This window comes from Epinephelus lanceolatus, chromosome 4 (genome assembly GCF_041903045.1).
Source record: "Epinephelus lanceolatus isolate andai-2023 chromosome 4, ASM4190304v1, whole genome shotgun sequence".
NCBI classification, from domain to species: Eukaryota; Metazoa; Chordata; class Actinopteri; order Perciformes; family Serranidae; genus Epinephelus; species Epinephelus lanceolatus.
Window position 1 is genome coordinate 27,747,480 of NC_135737.1, and position 18,461 is coordinate 27,765,940.

Sequence of the window (18,461 nt, forward strand, 5' to 3'; positions counted from 1 at the left end):
AGGAAATGCACAGGTGGATTTTATAACATCAATGATGGCTCTGTTCCATTTAGGTGAGCCAGTTCTGCTGATATTGTCCTTGCTCACTCACTCGCTGACATGGTGCACTGGAACACTTATTGAAATCAGGTCATTGTCAATGTTATTATTTACACCCTTGTTTGTCCTGCCTCGACAAGCCAAAGTTAACGCTGTGAAAAGAATCCATTTAGAAGGTTTGGCACTATCAGTCTTTACCTGCAGGACAGATTGTGCAGTCTCTCAGCCTCTGCAAACCTTCTTTAAGACCAAAAGTCCCTGCAGGACATGGTAGAGCTACACCTCCCACACAGTAATAACCTGGAGCCAAGAAAAACGTGTACAAATACATTTTAGGCTTCCTCCAGGAGGAATGGAAACTGTAACATAAATGTCAGTACGCAGTGATAAACACTAACCTGTTGGACAGACCACACATGCTGACTCGTCCCTTGTGTCTCTGTAAGTTCCTGGTCGACAGGTGACTGTTGGACTGGACCTGTGGACTGGCTGGCTCCAGCGGGGGACCACAGCTCCCCCACACAGCAAAGATGTATCATTGCAGCTACGGCAGTGAGTCTGCCCAGGTGTGGAAGACCAACTGGGAGGACAGGGGAGCGGCTGTGACATCCCACTATCTGGACAGTAACTTCCTGTAACAGGCAGAAGACACATTTCTAAGGCTGTGGAACCTTTTAAATCACAAATTAAGATTAGATCAATATTAATGCACTACCTGCTGGACACTGCACACACTGAATAGTGCACACGGTGGAATAGGAGCCTGGGGGACAGTCATTACACACAGTGTGATTTACATTGGGCTCCTTGCCAGGTCCACACTTTAAGCACATATAAGAGATGAATAAAGGAGCAAGGAGAAAAAGCATACGACTTAGATTAATCCAAATTTTTAGAGCACACTTTACCAACCATTTACTACAGGTTCTTCTCTCTCAGATACAACAGGACGAAGGATTTGAATTGAAATAGTTTGCTGTAATAGTTACTTTAACTGGAAATCCAGAGGTGCAGATAGAATCTATGGGGCAGGTGAGACACTGTAGGGCACCCTCGGGAGAATATTGTCCTGGGGGGCATAAAGAGAGGGTCCCATTGGGTGGATCACATGAGAAACCTGCAGGACACAGCCTGCAGTCCGCTCTGTCCTCTGAACTGAGCAGACCTGGAAAACAAGGCTGCAATATACAGAACAAAGACAATATGTGAAGTATTTCAGATTTAGAAACACATGATGAGAAAAAAGTTAATTTACACAGCAAACATTTTGACTTGTCAATCACAGATTCAACTATTTATCAATTTCTGCATTTCAATAACTGCTGGTACGTACAAAGTTTAGCGAGTGTGCATTTCGGTATGCAGCTTCTTATTGTATATGTGGGATTTTCTGCAAGCTGAGCTGCAGTCTTTGGTTCCTCTCGGCTGTTTCAAAGCACTGTTGCAACATTTTTGTTCACAATCTTCTATATGTCAGTGTCACGGTGTGTCTTAGTTGGTCTTTGCAAGCATGTGTAGTGCCCTTTCTTGTGTTTTTATGGTTCACTTCTAGTATATATTAACACACTTTTTTGGGTTTTCTTTGTAGTAATTTTATTTTGTGATTATATTGCATGTTTTAGAGCTGCACATTTTTATTCTGTGTTTTGTTTTCTGTGTTATCTGTCTGTAACTTAAGTTGCTGATTTTTCTAGTTGAACAAATAAATATATAAAATACTTCCTTAGCTTTCCCTGCTATGACAAGTCAAAATGATTGCTGTGGAAAAAGGTCTTTAATTTATATCTACTGCTAGAAAAACTATCAAATGCAATATGCAATTTTTTTGGCTTTCAAAGGAGGGCAGAAAAAAAACTTTGACATATGATGATGGGTTTTAATCCACAGCTGTCTCTTACCTTGCAGGCACTGATGCTGCTTTTCCCTGTGTAGATGTTAAATGTTTCTGCTGGACATCTATGAGGTGCAGATACACTGCCAGGACAACTAGATAACAGAAATATGTTCATTTATTATATATATGTGTTACAGTTAAATCTCTCAGTAGTAGTGACATATTTCATATATTGAATCTCCTTAAGAGGAGCAAAAATAATGTCTCCTTATGTTAAGGTCTTATTGGTGTATTTCGTTGTGTACATAGTACGAGTAAAACAGGTTCAGAGGTGGTTGTTGACTTACAAATGACCAGATGGACACTCCAGACAAAGCTGGTGGGAGAAGTATTTTCCCTCTGGACACTGATCAAAGTCAGTGTCTTCGCCGAGGGGGAGGTCTGCACTCCCTTCAGATGATTCTTACACACATAAATTAATATCAGGAAGGATGTAGAAGTCTGTTATTAGTCAATATGTTTGTCAACCTTCCTTTTTAAAATAGCATTTTTTTAAATATAGTGTAAAAAAACAAAATAATTATTGCTCTTACCTGAGGGGGGTCCACATTGTGCCAGCAGCAGAAAAATCCATGAAGCTGAAAAACAGAACAGGTGCATCATTTTCCACGAGCACATTATCACTGAATCTCTAATCAAATCCACTGTTTCATTTTTTGTGTATTTTCATTCAAGCCTGTTTAGTCTGAGTCTACAGGACTGATTGTTTAAAGGCATGAAAGTGAGAGGGCCTCAGTCACTGAAAGTGAAACAAGAGCACGAAATGTGAGTCCCATGTGATTGCTCTAGCTGATAATGGTGTGCGATGGTGTTCTGTAACTGTACCTTCCACTTTCATAATGCATGAGCATGTGCAAAGGCTAACCTAGATATTGTCTCTGTTAGTGGATCACTTCAATTATTTATGTCACCAGTGTAATTAGTTTAGGGGTTATAAAGAGAGGAAAATATGGGGCCGATATGAAAAAGCAGATGGATTTCTGGAATCAATTCAATGGATTCACACGCCAATGTTGAAAAGCCGTATCACAAAGATACCCTTTGTCTTCAAAGTGTGAGGATTTGAAAATAAATTATTTAATGTTGGTGGGATATGAATGTCAGGCACATCCTCTGTGTGAGCAGAGAGTGAGCTGCAATGGTGCATCTGCAGATAAGCTACAGTCTGTGCAAACCACATTATCATGTGTGTTTTCTTCTTTTTTAAGACAGCTGCTAAAATGCATTCTTTGCACTTTTAATGCAAAAGTGAAATTTCGTTTATTTACATATGTTAGAGCGGGATTTTTGTTTTATCATGTTGAAGATTAGTTTTTTTTTCCCTTTGCAGGAAGTCAGGTGCAATAAATGGAAAATTATGAATTATTTTTACACAGCTCTGGATCCTGTTGTTTACCACTTCCTGTACCCTTACCCGAGGGTTGAAACATATGTGTTGGTATTTCAGTATTGTTCTGCAGGTGCAAGCATCACCAAACTGTGTGAGCACAAGATATTTGATTGCATGCTTTGTTCTGAGGCAGCAGGAATCAGAACAACCATGATGATCTCAGTGTACTTCACTCTGCTCTTTGTTTGGGTGACACCGGGTATGTATATCTACTTTAGCAATTAAGTGTATTAAATATATGTGCATGTATTCACTTTTCATCTAAAAAAATGTGCTCGGTATTTGATACAATAGTTTTTTTCTGTAAAGTCAATAATATGTCATCTCTTTTTGCAGATTTTGTGAGCTCCTTTTATCTGAAGACGCCTTTTGATGTCTTGGCTGTCGCATTAGGGGACTCTCTCACATTAAACTGCACTTACAATTGCTCCGTCGGATTTGTTCGCGGCTGTTGGAGTAAAGCATCAGACAACTCTGGCTGTCACGGGACACTTAGCAAAAGCAACTTTTGCACAGTGTCCCTTCATTTATCAAATGTGTCCACTGAAGATCTCAAGAAGAACTACACTTGCTACACACAAGATACAGATGACCCTCATGTTCCACAAAAAACAGAGCTAGTTGTTTTACTGCAGCTTCAGGGTATATAGGCTATACATATATCTTTAGTCAGTCTTTAATAAAGGGATGATTATAAATATTACAAAGTGGAAATAAATTCATTTTGATGGTTTGTTTTGTTTCAGCTCTCACAAGTGCTCCAAACTGGACAGTTACCCCAAAGACTGGGACTAAAAATGGTGAGGACTTTAAAATGCTGAATTAATTATATTCAAATGTCTGATATAAAATATTCTATGATTGTAACTATACATTATTTATTCACACATTGCTTGTATTTATAAATATTACATTTACATTTCTCAGCGTCTCTCCCTGTTAAGCCGAACGATTCAAGTGGAGGTAAGACAGCTCTTTGAAACAATGCATTGAGTTTATTGATGTAGATAATGTATGACTGCACTTTATATAATTATGTACATCTATATTTGAAACTGAAAGGCAAAAGTTGCCCTTTCAATTCAATACAATCCGTGTTAACACTGTTGCTTGTCCATGTTGACAGAAGAATTTACAGGAATAAAGGTTTTAGCAACAGTTACCGTCGCTGTGGCCATGGTGCTTGCAGCATTGGCTGTTTACCTGTGTCTGAACCGGAACAGACTGAGCTGGAACGATAAAGGTAATTACTAAATACTACATTTTGAACATACATTTCTGAATATGAAAATACACACATTTTGATCTCTATATTATTGTGTTAATAATGTCATACATTTCAGGGGTGCCTGTTGTGTCCAGGTCTGGGTGAGTACAATTTAAGATTTATTATCTATTTGTGTAAATCTGTGTTCAGTTACCTTTTAAAATATATGATTGTGCAACTTCTTTATCAGTTTATTTCTTTATCCTTTACAATTTCAGCTCACCACTATCTCCTCACGCTGTCCTCTTGCCAGTGAAGGGTAAACACTTTAAAATATAAAAAATAAAATTCACTTTAACCTCTGAAAACTGCAGCCCTGCCATTCATACCCGTCATATTCCCCAGGGTCAGTGACACAAAGTGAAAGAGTGACTTTGAGGATCCCTACACCAGGTAAGCTGATCTCTGGATCAGCAGCGCGATCACAGTTGTTTTCTAAGTGACTTTCTATAATACAAAGACTAACATAGTGAATAATTTCTTTCACCCAGACAACGAGAGTGACACTGAGGTCCCATATGCCGACATAATGATCACGGTCCGAGGTGTCAGTACACCAGAGCTCACTCAGGTCGGCTACTTGACTCCTGGAGATCAAAATGAGGTGAGAGAAGACACTTCAGGGTCAATATATTTGTCTCTATTTATCTTACTAAGTGATTATTCTTCTCTGTTCTATAAGCAATCATAAATAATGTACATAAATCTATGTAAAGTAGGTAAATGATGTTGTGGTGATCACTTATAGTTTACTGTAATTGGTGCACAAGGAGACACAGTGCATATCCAGAATATATCAGCTTATATAAATGACCAGCTACTTTGCTAGGCTTCATAGACAGCTCAAGTAAGGAGCTACTGTGCATACTGAGTGTTAGTTATTATGAGGTTGCCAAACAAGAAACCTTTAAATGTGGTGTGCTCACTTTTCATTGCAATTTTAACACTATCTAAGTGTATGGTAGTTGTTTAAATATGGAGCTGTATAAATAACCATACAGGTTGCCCATTTATGAGGCATTTATGTCCGTTTGCATAGAATTAAAGGAATACTTTACGCACAAAAATTCCAATTTGTATACCAGTTAGTCACGCTGTGTTAACCTGGAATTCATGAAGTAGACACTGATTTCTCGCATGCCTTCACGGAAAAAGCAAACATATTGATTAAATGCTTGGGACCACATTTAACAGCAAAACTATATCTAAATATATGTCTACAAACTCTCACACAACTACTGCAGTATAATCCAGTTCTCATTTATGCAGTCATATGCTCAAAGCCCATGCATTTTCCGCTTTGGTAAAAAACAACAATATTGGAGTCTGGCTTTGAAAAGAGCATAAATAAGTTTCACTTTTAGTTCAATTTTAAATATTAAGGTTTTGGCAAAAATGCAGGTGTAGTTAAGATTTATTGCAAATGTGTTGAATTAGCTTAATGCACCTAATAAAATGGCAACTGAATGGATATATTGTTTGAATTTTACATTATTATCATCACGGATTTCACTGTTGGTTTACACCTCTGTAGATTACAAGTTTAAAAAGTACACCTAATGACAAATTGTGTTGTAGTAGAACAAGTGGTTGCACAGAGTAGAATAAATGCGATGCTGTCACCACATAAGGGGTATATTTTAGTATAAAACTAACTAGGTGAAGGTCCCCAAGAGTCTTAGCCAGTCCATGAGTTTTTCTCTGCTTCTCCTCCAGTGGTGGGGAGATGATTCAAGGTCTCACCTGCAGGCCTCCCGCTCAGCTGACAGACTGCATGTCCCCCAGCAGGTCAGCCGCAAGATGAGCACCAACTCTGAGTATGCAGTCATCACATATGCCTGACTGAGGACAGCTGCTGCTGGGAGAGGAGAGGAGAGGAGAGGAAGAAGATGTATATATATATGTACACACATCTGGTATTTGATGTTCATGCTAATACAAGTAATATTTTTTTAAGTAATGCTATTTTATATGTACTTCTTGTGTTGTTTTGTGACTTACTCTGTGTTTATAATGGTCTTGCAATAAAAATCCAATAAAGCCAGTCTGTCTTGTGAGTTTTGTTACACTTGAGCCTTGTCAGTATCCGTAGTTAGAGCCGTTGCCTAGAAACGGTTATCAACAAAACAGAGTAGCTGACAGCTAAAACATTCAGAAGAAACATATAGGTAGACACGAATTGCAAGACATTTAAAGTAACATACTAATGTGTGGACATTTTGAAATATGCTAAATATATATTTAAGCAGTTTAAGTGGTGTGTGACGACTGGCTAATTAGCATAGTTAGCTAACTACAAACGTTAAGTTAACGTTAACTCATATTCCGTGAAAACTTCCAGTGTAAACACCCGGAAGAAAGTAAATAACAGAGGAGAACTTCGCCTTCTTCTTCTGCAGTCCGTTTTCCCTCAGTGTCACAGAAGTTACCCTCCCAGTGTATCCTTAAACATGTCGGTGCCTTTCTCCAACACTCACCTGCGGGTCCCTCGAGGGTTTGGTACCATCCTGGAGGGGCTTACCAGGGAAATCCTGCGAGACCAGCCTGAAGACATCCCGAAATATGCGGCTCAGTACTTCGAGGCTCTTCTCAGAAAAAGAGAAGGTAACTCCAACTTTATATGTGAGACAAATACCATTAACTGCTGACAAATAACTGTGTCTGTGTTTTCCTGTAGAGAGTGGCATGGACCCTGCTGAGTGGGCTGCTAAACTGGAAGACAGATTCTACAACAACCATGCGTTTAAGGCAACTGAGGTACTTCACCAAAGACACCACTCTCAGCATACTCATAAATCTTAACTCTTTATCTATATCTCTCTAATTATTCACCATTAAATCCTTGTTGTTGTTTTGTTTTTTCTCCCAACAGGTTAGTGTTAAAGAAGAGCCTGCTGCAGAGGAGACCAGCTCCAAGTGAGTCTCACTTTATGTGCTATCAGCAGCCAGGAGGATCAGAGAGGGAGAGGACGGACATGGAGGGACAGAATAGTAACAAGTGAAGTGAGAAGTGATGAAGAAATGAGAATAAACTACTGTATTTTTCATTTTTCTGAAGTTGCTGTGCGAGGTATTGTGTAGTTATGTTTTTTTGCTTTTTGTCCTGATTGCCAATATTTGCAAAAAGAATTTTGGACAAAAGTGCACAATATTAATCACATTTCTGCTTTTAGCACACCTATAAGGACGTCGGGACATGCATGCATTTTCCCAACCTCATTGAATTTTTTGCTTTAAAATGCTAGAAAATAATCATTATGATTGGATTTATATCTAATTGGATTTTTAAGAAAATACAGTAGTTTATAATAATAACTTTAGAATATGAATGAGATAGCCGTATGTCCCGCTTCAGCTTTTCAGACATCAGAATCCAGTTTATTGCCAAGTAGGTTTTCACATGCAAGGAAATTGCTCTGGTGTATTGGTGCATAACATAAACATAGTGAGAGGAAATGAAATAAAGGCAAGTATTGCAAAAGAAACAAGAAACATAATTATAGAAGCATAATATAGAATAGAAAAAAATAATAAAGGCATGAAAAAAGTATAAAAAATGTAATAAATATAAATAAAACAAATAAATAAAAATAATTTGAAATATATCATAAATATCATAGAAATATAACAATAACAAATAATAAGATATAATAAATAATAAAAAAATAAACATAATGAAAGTAATCAACTCATATAAGCGCTATAATTTAACTACAACAATAATAATTTTTATTATTATTAGTAATAATAATAATAACCTCTAGAGCAAAAATACATTGTACAGTAGAAGCCTGGAACTAGTACAAAACACCAGCTCAATATGGCAAGCGCTTTGAGGTTTGCAGTGTCAAGGGTGAGAAGAGGGGGCAGGTCTGAAAGACAAGGGACCACCAGTTACAGGAAGACAGTCACAGATGAGGCAATATGACTCTGTAATGTTTCACTCATCACTCATTTCTCACCAAGTCTTTCACTTTGATTGATACTTTTTAGAGAAAAATCTGACGAGTCCCAAACTGATGACGAACACAGTCATTCAGCAGAGGCCTCACATGCTTCCACCACACAACCCAATGTCTCTGAAGAGGCTGATTTAAGCAAAAGCACAGACAAAGACAGAAAACACGATATTACAGAGGAACATGTTGTGGAAAAGGGGCCTTCAGAAGAGGAATCAGTCAACAGGCTCCGAGATGTGCAGCCAGATGATCTGAGCGGGACAGAGGAGGAGAGAGACCCAACAATAACTGAATTTGATCAAGTTGACAGGGCAGCTAATGGAAATCATAGCAGCTTTGCTTCAGACCGAGATAAACCTCAATCTGAGTTAGAACCCACTGACTTATCATCATTCAGAGGGATTTCTAATGTAGATGTGTGTGCTCAGGAGTTAGGGATGGCACAAGATGAAGGGGGTGATAAAAAAGAGTTTGCAGTTGTAGATGAGGAGATTGAAGACTCCGAAGGAGAGGAAAACATTGACAATGACGAACCAGTGGAGGTCCCTCCATATTCTGGACTAGCAGATGTGGATGTGTGTGCTACAGAGCTTGGAGGAACACAGGTAACAATGGAAGAAGCTACTGCTGAAGATGATACACAGGTCACTGAAGAGGACACCTCAACACCCAAACCTGAGGAAGCAGTTGTACGCTCATCGTCTCAATCTAAAACCCTAGAGGGCAATCAACGTGAAGCAGAAGATGAAGCAGAAACAAAGGAGGAGGAAGGAACAGAGATTGAGGCTTCTTCTGGAGGAATACATGAAAGTTTAGCTCATATAGAGGGTGGTTTTAACAGCAATGCTATACCAATGGAAGATTCCTTGGTTGAGATTAGCTTTGAAGACATTCCAGAGGCTCAGCAGATTGAAGAGGTTGAGGAGAAACAGCCAGAGGAAGAGGGCTTACAGTCTACGATATTAGAAACGCAACTGGAGGAAGAGTCCGAAGAGGCAACAGACCAAAATATATCACAAGACCAAGACCAAGACCAAAGTGAACCTGAAATGATGGGAGTTGAAAAAGAAGTTAACTCCGAATTGGAGGAAATGCAGACTCAGCAAGAGGCGTCTGATAAAATGAAGGAGAAGGTGGATTCAAATGATTCTAATGTAAATGATAGTGGTGATGATGATGAGAAGCACGAAGGTGTTAAAACCATCGGCTTGTCACATCAGCCCACCACCGAGGCAGACGAAGGAAACCCAGAGGATGAAACCGATCACAAAAATGAAGATAGTGAGAAGATAAGTGAAGGCAAATTTCACCAGAGTGAGGATCCTGAAAAAGAGGCAAAGTCAAACGATCCTGACATTAAAGGAGACGAGACAACAGACGCGGCTGGAGAAGACAAAAAGGACATCCACACAAAAGGTTATAGCAAAGTGGAGGATCAAGAGATTGATGGTGGTGGTGCGGATAATCCGTCATCGCAAGTTTTCCAGTCAAATATATCAACTGCCAGGACGGAGGCGGAGAGTGAAACTTTAGAGGCAAGCGCACAACATCTATCAGGGGAGATCGAGGAGAGTCAGAGAACACTTGTAGAGTCACAACTGGAGGAGACAGTGGTAGAAAAAGAGGTCACATCAAAGGAGAGAAGTTCAGAAGCAGATGAGCTTGTTGAAGAAGGACAGATTGATTCTGATGTACAAGAGAAGAATGATGCAATGGGTGAAGAGGGCAGCATCGGGCACACTCAACGTGAAGATCAGCTGGCAGCAGACCAACAAGGAGGAGATGTGTCTCTTGGGCCTGAAATGGACTCCACAGAGCCTGAAAACAAGAGTGTTGACAAGGTAAAGTTTGATGCTTCTTATCAAAACAGCATTCACACATTTTTATATACCCCACACAAGAGATGGACATATTTCCAATGGAAAAATAACCCTGATATTTTACCATTTACAGCCATAACTTGATTTGAATATGACAGCTCACCACATCTCCTCCACTTGTACACACAGGCTGAGAATAAATGTTCGTACACTTTCAGACAGGGGTGTCTTCAGCGACAGTCTGCTCTGCTCCCATTCCTGTCACAGGTAGCCTATATAAATAAACCCTTCAAGGACGAGTCTGATCAACAGTGGCCCTCATTTTTTTCCGCCCCTTGGAGTCTCTGGGGGTAGGTGATTGAAAATATCCCCAGAATAGTTTATTTTCTGGATGGTGGTTGCTCTGATAAACTTTGAACTAGAGCAGAGTGCCCTTTGGGCATTGCAGCCTACGTCCTTGAACCTCCCCTGACCCTTGAGAGTTTTGCCCAGGTACCCCAGCCCTCTCCTTTGCTTTCATCCCCAGTCTTCCATGACTCCCCTTCACCCTCTGGCCACACACCTTAAAAATATCCCGTGGAAAGGGCAGACCTCTGAGCATTAGATGAATGGATTTTGAAGGGACATGACCAAAGGTGCATGGCACATATCCAAAGATCTTTATACACAGCTCTAACAACATCGTGCAGTCATAGTTGTATCTTAAGGTCACCAGTGTATGCTCAGCACTGACTTTTCTGAAGATTCGCAACTGTATGCCAATCTCTTATGTGTGGCAGCATTAATACTTGCCAACAGAAGTTTGCGCTTCTTTTTAGGCATTATGCAAACCCTTAGTGCAAAAAGTAAAAGTAGTTTTTTTGCTCTTCTCCTGTCGTTTGTCCGGTAGATAAAGGGTGACAGTATTCCCGGATGTTAAAATGAAGGAGATTTTAAAAACAAAGGATTCAAAAGTAAAACTGCAGAGTATTTATGTTATATTTAGGATTTAGGGGGTTATATTGGAAGAAATGGAATTTAATATAATGAGTATGCTTACTGTTGTGTATAATCACGTGAAAATAACAATGAGCCATTTATATCTACATTGGGAGCAGGTCCTCGTCCACAGAGATCACTGTGTTGCACCCCCATGTTTCTACAATAGCCCAGAACAGACAAACCAAACAGTGGCTCTAGATGGGGCCACTCACATTTCCCTGTTAGCCACTGTAGTTAGCAGCCCCTCCATGACCAGAGGGTCAGAAGAACGCAGATTCTTTGGAGGTGAAACTGCTTTATTCTGTGTTATTACCAGTTTAAATCACCAGGTTCATTTGTTTTGGAGAGGGAGAGACCTCTGCCGATAATTCAGCTCATGGTGAAAACCCTGTGAGCGTCTGAAAGTTATAAGAAAAAGTAAGCAGACATAAGCAGGTGCTGGGCTAGCGTCCCGTCTCCAACATGCCAAACATCGTTGGAAAAACACACTTATTCAGTTGCTGTTACTGGATTACGTGGGTCCATTTGTTTTGGAGAGGAGGTGACCTCTCACATTAGGACACATTAAGTTATCAGAGAAGATAGGTGAGCACGCATTAGCAGGTGCTGGGCTAGTGGCCTATCTGCAACATGCTGAGCAGTGTAGGAGAAACAGTGATTTGTAATGTGAAACTGCTTTATTTTGTTTGGGAGAGGAGGAGACTTCTGCGGATATTTCAGCTCCTGTTAAAAACCTCTTGAGCACTGAAGGAATTCTAACTGGAAGAAGTTTCAGCTGGTTGCAATTTGCAGTCCTCGCCACTAGATGCCAATAAACCAGCCTAAATCTTACATACTGTTCCTTTAACATAAAAAAAAAAAAAAATTGAGATAAAATAGAATTATTAAATAAAAAAAAAAGACAGCAAATTCTGCAGTGGACGACCCCCTGAACCTTTTTTAGGGCAAGTTAGGAGGGACTGGAGGAATGTGGATTGGAGGAATGGTGGGACACGCACACACACACTCACATCCGCTCTCCATTTACAGTAATAGGATGTCATCGAGAGGGAAATGTGCAGAAATTCTAGTTTCCCTCTCCAACTTCACCATAATCTGTGTCTGTGTTCACATACGAGCGTGTGAAGATGCTGTTTGAGGCCTTTGCTGTGCCGCGTGCTCATAAAACTGTAATACTGTGGCTTTGTTAGTGCCAGATCCACTCTCCTCTTGAGAGCCACCGCAGCCTCCACAGATTGAAACTTGATTGAGTAATCTATCATCATAAAAGACCGACCGGACGATTTGTCTTGCGAATTAAGGCCTTTAACATTTTTACTGCTGTCACAGTTAGCCCTGTCTGATTTGTCTGGACCAACAGGGCTCCAAACACACAGGGAGGGGAGTGTAGGAAGGGTTACTGAGAATGTTTCCATGGTAACCCCTCACCATCCTGCTCTCTCTTAGTGTCGTCATGGAATTAATAGGAGATGGTGATGCTGATAGTTGCTAGGCACCATCTGTATCAGTAATCTACCTTTAATAGCAGTTGCTGACTGATTAAACATTAAAACAGCACTTTCTGTATTTTTACATACAGTGGAGCTATTCGGTGTGCTCTTGCTTCGTGGCGGAAGTTATTTCAGCTGAAACCAAGCTACCACATAACTGTACAATATATAGGCCATCTATTCTAACAGTGACCCAGCTGCAGATGCCTTGTCTGGTCTTTTATTTTAATTTCTAAGCCTTTAACTCACTGTTTACAAGTGCCCTAAATGATGTTCCCACACTCCTGTCATCTCAGCAGAATACATACTATGTTAGATACACTAATGATTTGGCTAATATGAGCAGACTTACCACCATGACTGATTACAGCTAATGTAATTAGACAGTGGTGCTCGTTCCTTCAAATTAACAGTGCATTGATTGATAAAGCAAGTCAGCTTTGTGAAATCAGGCGTGAGGATAACTTAACATATTGTTCAACTGGTCGGGAAACCAGCAGGAGAGCGTTAATGTCAGATACATAACTCAGATAAATGGATGTTTTCTGTTTCTCTCCCTCTCCGTCTTGTCTCTGAGGCTGGCAGAGGAGTGTGGGCGGCCATACCAGCTGGGATCAGAGGGATGGAGAGGGTTGTTAGCTCACTCTGCCTCTAATAAATTTATAACACCTCCTAGTGTAAAACAGTCCAAGATGCTTACACGGTTTTATTTCCTCGCTATTAGTGGAATTTGAAAGTCAGCAATTATTGTTTTACGACCATCTGTGTTTTACATAGTATTTCTATGTTGGTCATTTGTGTTTATTTGTGGAGTTAATTGTTGTAACACTGAAACTTGTGATTTTTTCATGATGCTCGGCACACGGCAGTCACTTTGTGGTTCCATATTTTTTATCCAGGCTGTATCAGCTTGTCATTTTCGCTTGTGTCAAACTTTGAAGCGCTGAAACTGCGCACATTTTTAGGCTGTTTCAGTGACTTTTCTGAAGTCTTTAGGCGATGCCCAGTGAACATTGAGGTCTGGTTAAGCTCTTTAACAGTAATATGAACACAGTAGGTGAGCAGCCTTAATGGGACTGAAAAGATGGAACACATGCTGTCATGTTTGTAGGAGGTCTCTCTTTCCCTCCCTCCCTCTTTCTCTCTTCCTCTCTCTGTGACTGTATGTCTCTCTCTCACTCCGTGCGTGAGCGGGTGTTACTGAACATACAGTGATTGTTAGTAAGAGCCAGTGAGGCATCTGTATTATACCGGAGACTCATTTAAAGAGAGCTTTGCTTGGTTCACATAGAAAATCGAGGCATACAAGTCATACTAGGTCAGCTCACCTGAAGACTGAAGGCATCTCTGAGAGTAAGACATGGACTGTCACAATGTAAGTAGAAGCTTCACATTAACTTTTTCAATACATTCTTCTTATATTTGTGATCACAAATCAGTTTGGAGAATTGGGTGACACAGTTTGCAGGATATTAATGGTATTTACAAGTGTTTAGTTGCCTTCAAACTGCATACTGCCGTGTGTGTGTTTGTTTTTGTCCTTTTAGTAGAGTAAAATATATATTAGTAACCATTTGAATAATTCTGACTCACAAATTGTAAATTTTTGACACAAAATTCACCACATAAATTCCTATTTTACACCATTTGAAGCTATTTTCATCATAGGTGCATCATATTACTTCAGGTTTGCATCAGAATATCTCAAATCAATTTGTGTCAGATCAAGTTTAAGGATCCCTGATGCAATAAAAACAATAAACCCCCTGAGAAGGTGTGTAGCCAGCAAAATCCAGTGCAGCAGTCCTGCATCTCTGCTGTTGCTGCTGCCGCTGCTGAAAAAAAAAAAACTGGATTCTGGCTGCTCAGTGAGCAGTCAGACAGAGAGGCTAATGAATGCTGGCTGAACAGGTGGGTGGTCACACTCCTACACTGGAGGGGTTTCACTGGAGACATGATGCACTGCTTTACCAAGGCAGTGGGATGACAGTGGGCTCGTTCTGTGGGCTGCCTTTGTGTGAAATGTCAATCTGTTTCTATAAGCAAAGCACGGGGTGTAGCTGATATGTGTTCGACACAGAATTTGAATTGGTGTTTACATAACTTGTCGACAGCCTTGGCGTTGTTCCACTGACACTTTATGACAAGCCAGAATTTCTCTTCCGCCCACCCCATGTTTCCTTTGGGACAGTGGATGCTGTACTTTCAGTCGCCGAGTGAGCTCCTGGTTTTGACTAAAGCCACTTTTTCGCTAGGTCATCTTTTTTTTGCCCAGAGACAAAAGTTATTTTTCCCTTGAAAGAAACCTTTTTAACCATACTTCCGGTCTATCTGAAACAAGAAGAACTGGCTACAAATGAAATATCACACATGGAGCAGTCTTTCACACCAGCATTGTTTCTCACCAAAGAAATCGCAGATTGGTTTATTTTGTGTGATAAACGACTAATGATCGTAAAATCATTGGCTGTTACTTCATTTGGGAATTCATATGTCTGCTCAGTGAGCAGTTTAATGCCTTTTTAAAAAATCTTTTCCATGGCAAAAGAAAAAAAACAGCAGACAATGATGATTCATTACAAAATAGACTGACTCAGACATCAGTGTATTATATGACAAGAGGAGAAGGGGAGAGAAAAAAGGTGGCAATGTGGGTTAGTGACCTCCTGAGAGCCCCATTGAAGTCATGTAATAAGGGTGAGCCACTTTGCAACAAGCGCACATCCCTCACTGTCTGAAAGATAGTGTTGTAGCGTATACAGTTAACAAAATATGCTATTGCAATCTGTTGAGGATTAGATTCTTTCACCAATGTTCCAATAAAAAAACACCCTCAGATGATCATGTAATATGCTACCCTTCTGTGACAGACTACTATTCTCTGGTCCTCTCTGCAGGAGGAGTGCAGCCGACCCCAGGAGGAGGAGGACATCATGGATATCCCCCTGGATGACCCCGAGGCCAACAGGGCTGCTGCCAAGATCCAGGCTGGCTTCCGTGGGCATATGACCCGTAAGAAGATGAAGCCGGAGGACAAAGCGGAAGGGGAGGAGGTGAGCAGCACTGGGGATGTGCTCAACGGCAGCCAGGGGGACACAGGTCAGTAGTGTAGAACCACGGGGTAAGAGTAGGTCACATAATGCCGTTAAAGGGGGCATTATGGCTAGTGACTGTAAGGACGGTAGCAGCGGCTCCCATCAGGAGCTTGAACTACAGTAGGTGACGGAAGGTAAGTTTAAGTTGCTTATTTGATCATAAACAGACTTAGAGTTAAAGCAATTTAAGTTAGCTTAGTCTGATGATCATGTTGTTGGTTGAATCTTGAGATAAGATGTCACAGGGTCAATTTGTGACCTTTTCTCAGAGCCGAACACATAATGCAGGAACACAAACTGATTTACCATCATACACACGGGGGAAGAAACCATTTAAAAGCTATACATAATTAAATACACCTATTAGAGCCCCTTATGGGTTATCCCAAGTGTGATTAATGCAATACATAACTGCGTGACTCATTTAATTACCCCATAGGGTCTCCAGCAACACATGATTGAATCTTTCAATTACTTATTCCGTTAAAGGGGTTATAAATGAATCTGCTTGTGGCTGCGCTGTTAAACTGCTGGAGAGGAAAGATGTTTGTCACCTGGAAAATGTCAACTTACATTCTCAAAATGGTAAACATGTATTTATATCCAGTATATTCAGTGTTGTTAGTCCAAATGTGTTTCACTGTTTTCTCCTGAGGGCGTCCAGTGTTTCAACTCAAGCAAAGGTTGCACTCAGATTTCATTTTACCGCTTATTTTTAGCTCTAAAAGAACAAAAGAAAACAATCACAGTCTGAAACAGTATGAAATGTAACTCAGCAGTCCACTCAGATATTTTTTTTTGAAACCAGAGCTCAAGATTTCACCTTTCCTAAAAGACAAAGCAGCGTTTTCTTTGGGGGTGTGGCTGACACAAGGGATGTTCGTCAATGATTCTCCCTAACCCAGTTGCTGGTTGCATCCTTATGTAGGAGATGTATTTATAGCTCCAGGTGCTTCAGGTACAGTATATGCTTCAGAGGGCCAAGCAAAATTAATGGACCTGTCGGACTGGAACCATGCATTCCCTCCCACTGGGGGAGACCCCCTTTTCACAGCAGTACTGGGTTTATGAGCTTAACGGTAATGTCAGTCAGGTTCTTAGCGTTGCTTAATACCTAAAAACCTAAACATTAATTCTACAAACAGATCATAATGGAAAGTTTCCTTTGAAAATCAGTTCCACTCAAGCAGCAGCTCAAAGTTTTTTTCAAGTGTGTTTTTATAATAGATCTACCCACCAGTAACCTTACAGTTTGTGACTATGCTTTAGAGCCTTTAACCTTGACGACAAGCATGTGTGCAGAAGCTGTTTTTTTTTGTTTTTTCCAGGCTCCGCAGTGTTTAACTACGCCTTGCCTGTTTCTGTTTTTAGAGACAGGAGGATCGGGGGCAGTAGAGAGAGACGACACATCTGTGCCAGAGCAGTGACGCCCCTGTCCTGACCTGGATGAAGAGAAAGAGGGGAAGCAAGGTAGCGAGAGATGGCTGGCATAAGCTGGCTGGGCTGGCTTTCAGGCACACCTTTTTACCCCAGGAGTCATTTTCTTTTTTCCGACACAAATTAGCAGTAGAAAATGAACCGACAGTTTTGAGGGTGTGTTATGTGAATTTTGTGAACTTTAACACTCCTTCTCTGCTTCTTCAGCAGTCTCATCAGTACGGATGTCTTTGACCCAGAATTTGCAACTCACTGCATGTACTTGTGAAACTTCTGGTAGTGTGCTAGTTTTTAGATGATGATCTGTGAATGTGAAAATGAATGTCCTCTAAATGCTAAACGGGGCTTATTTTGGATGGATCAGTTCATACCATCTGTGTATAGACCTTGTATGCATCAGCGTTAGACTTTACGTATTCAGTGGCTTGAACTATTTGTTATTTTGCATTGTTGATGATGTGCTTGTATCTTGACCATCATTTACAGATTTGACTTGCTTATAAAAACGATTAAAACACTAAAGGAAAAATAGCTATGTATGTTCTATTTATTCTAAGTTACTTAATTCAGATTGCAGTCGCCTCGATAGGTTCTCTTTTCACCTTTTCAAGCATTTTCTATAAATCTGATCTTCCAGAACAGTAAGCATGCAGTAATTACACTTTTTTCCAGATGCATTTGGTACAACGTTACTTTATGAGACATTGCTTCAGTATGCTCTGTTGTGTTGGTGGGTTTGACTTCTTTGACGTATGTTAAATCAGGTGTGTGAAATTCCATTGTCAAAGTTTGCAGAGCCGTCATGCTTTACAACGAACTGAATAGTACCTTGCTGAACTTTGCTGTAGAGTCATGTCATTACACTAATAAATCCACCTTAAATATACAGTGAAATGTCTGTTTTAAACTTCATTAATTCAGGTTAAGTACCTGCTTGTTTCAAACAGTACCTTTCATGCCATCTGTCACATCCGTCCCCATTCTTCAGTGCTAAATTTGAAATTTTTCCTACGACATCACAGCAGCCAAAGCTGCTCTTTTCTTGTGTGTCACTGCAACATAAGCGAGGCTGCTAATTGGAGGGAGCAG

General features: G+C 40.3%; 4 protein-coding genes across 8 annotated transcripts in view; 3 read left to right on the forward strand and 1 right to left on the reverse strand.

Annotated features, from left to right (window-relative positions):
• The window catches only part of LOC117259208 (uncharacterized), a 70,472-nt gene extending 67,989 nt beyond the window's left edge, over positions 1–2,483 (reverse strand). Inside the window, exons 1-6 of the mRNA XM_033630458.2 lie at positions 2,467–2,483; positions 1,938–1,995; positions 1,029–1,217; positions 755–860; positions 438–671; positions 238–339 (exon numbers count right to left, since the gene is read on the reverse strand). Coding sequence (XP_033486349.2) covers positions 238–339; positions 438–671; positions 755–860; positions 1,029–1,217; positions 1,938–1,995; positions 2,467–2,483 — 706 coding nt within the window. The remainder of the gene's footprint in view (positions 1–237; positions 340–437; positions 672–754; positions 861–1,028; positions 1,218–1,937; positions 1,996–2,466) is intronic.
• Positions 2,484–3,390: 907 nt separating this feature from the next.
• LOC117260332 (uncharacterized) lies at positions 3,391–6,635 on the forward strand. Of its 4 annotated transcripts, none has more exons than XM_033632316.2 (10): positions 3,391–3,522; positions 3,660–3,965; positions 4,070–4,123; positions 4,251–4,286; positions 4,450–4,566; positions 4,667–4,691; positions 4,809–4,849; positions 4,936–4,983; positions 5,082–5,194; positions 6,307–6,635. In XM_033632316.2, exons 1-10 carry the CDS (start codon positions 3,438–3,440, stop codon positions 6,430–6,432), a joined length of 951 nt encoding a protein of 316 aa, XP_033488207.1. In that variant the 5' UTR covers positions 3,391–3,437; the 3' UTR covers positions 6,433–6,635. The 4 variants fall into 4 exon arrangements, with proteins under 4 accessions (XP_033488207.1, XP_078023224.1, XP_033488209.1 ...); XM_078167098.1 differs by having other exon boundaries at positions 6,376–6,635; XM_033632318.2 differs by having other exon boundaries at positions 6,379–6,635.
• A 92-nt stretch (positions 6,636–6,727) lies between these two features.
• LOC117259210 (uncharacterized) lies at positions 6,728–10,931 on the forward strand. Its single transcript, XM_078167099.1, has 4 exons — positions 6,728–7,194; positions 7,268–7,347; positions 7,463–7,506; positions 8,584–10,931. The coding sequence occupies exons 1-4, from the start codon at positions 7,041–7,043 to the stop codon at positions 10,511–10,513; spliced, it is 2,208 nt and encodes a 735-aa protein (XP_078023225.1). The 5' UTR covers positions 6,728–7,040; the 3' UTR covers positions 10,514–10,931.
• Positions 10,932–13,998: 3,067 nt separating this feature from the next.
• On the forward strand, positions 13,999–18,260 carry LOC117259358 (neurogranin-like). 2 transcript variants are annotated; one of them, XM_033630641.2, is made up of 3 exons: positions 13,999–14,215; positions 15,738–15,939; positions 17,307–18,260. In XM_033630641.2, exons 1-3 carry the CDS (start codon positions 14,201–14,203, stop codon positions 17,360–17,362), a joined length of 273 nt encoding a protein of 90 aa, XP_033486532.1. In that variant the 5' UTR covers positions 13,999–14,200; the 3' UTR covers positions 17,363–18,260. The 2 variants fall into 2 exon arrangements, with proteins under 2 accessions (XP_033486532.1, XP_033486533.1); XM_033630642.2 differs by having other exon boundaries at positions 14,003–14,215; positions 15,738–15,893.
• Positions 18,261–18,461: the final 201 nt, after the last annotated feature.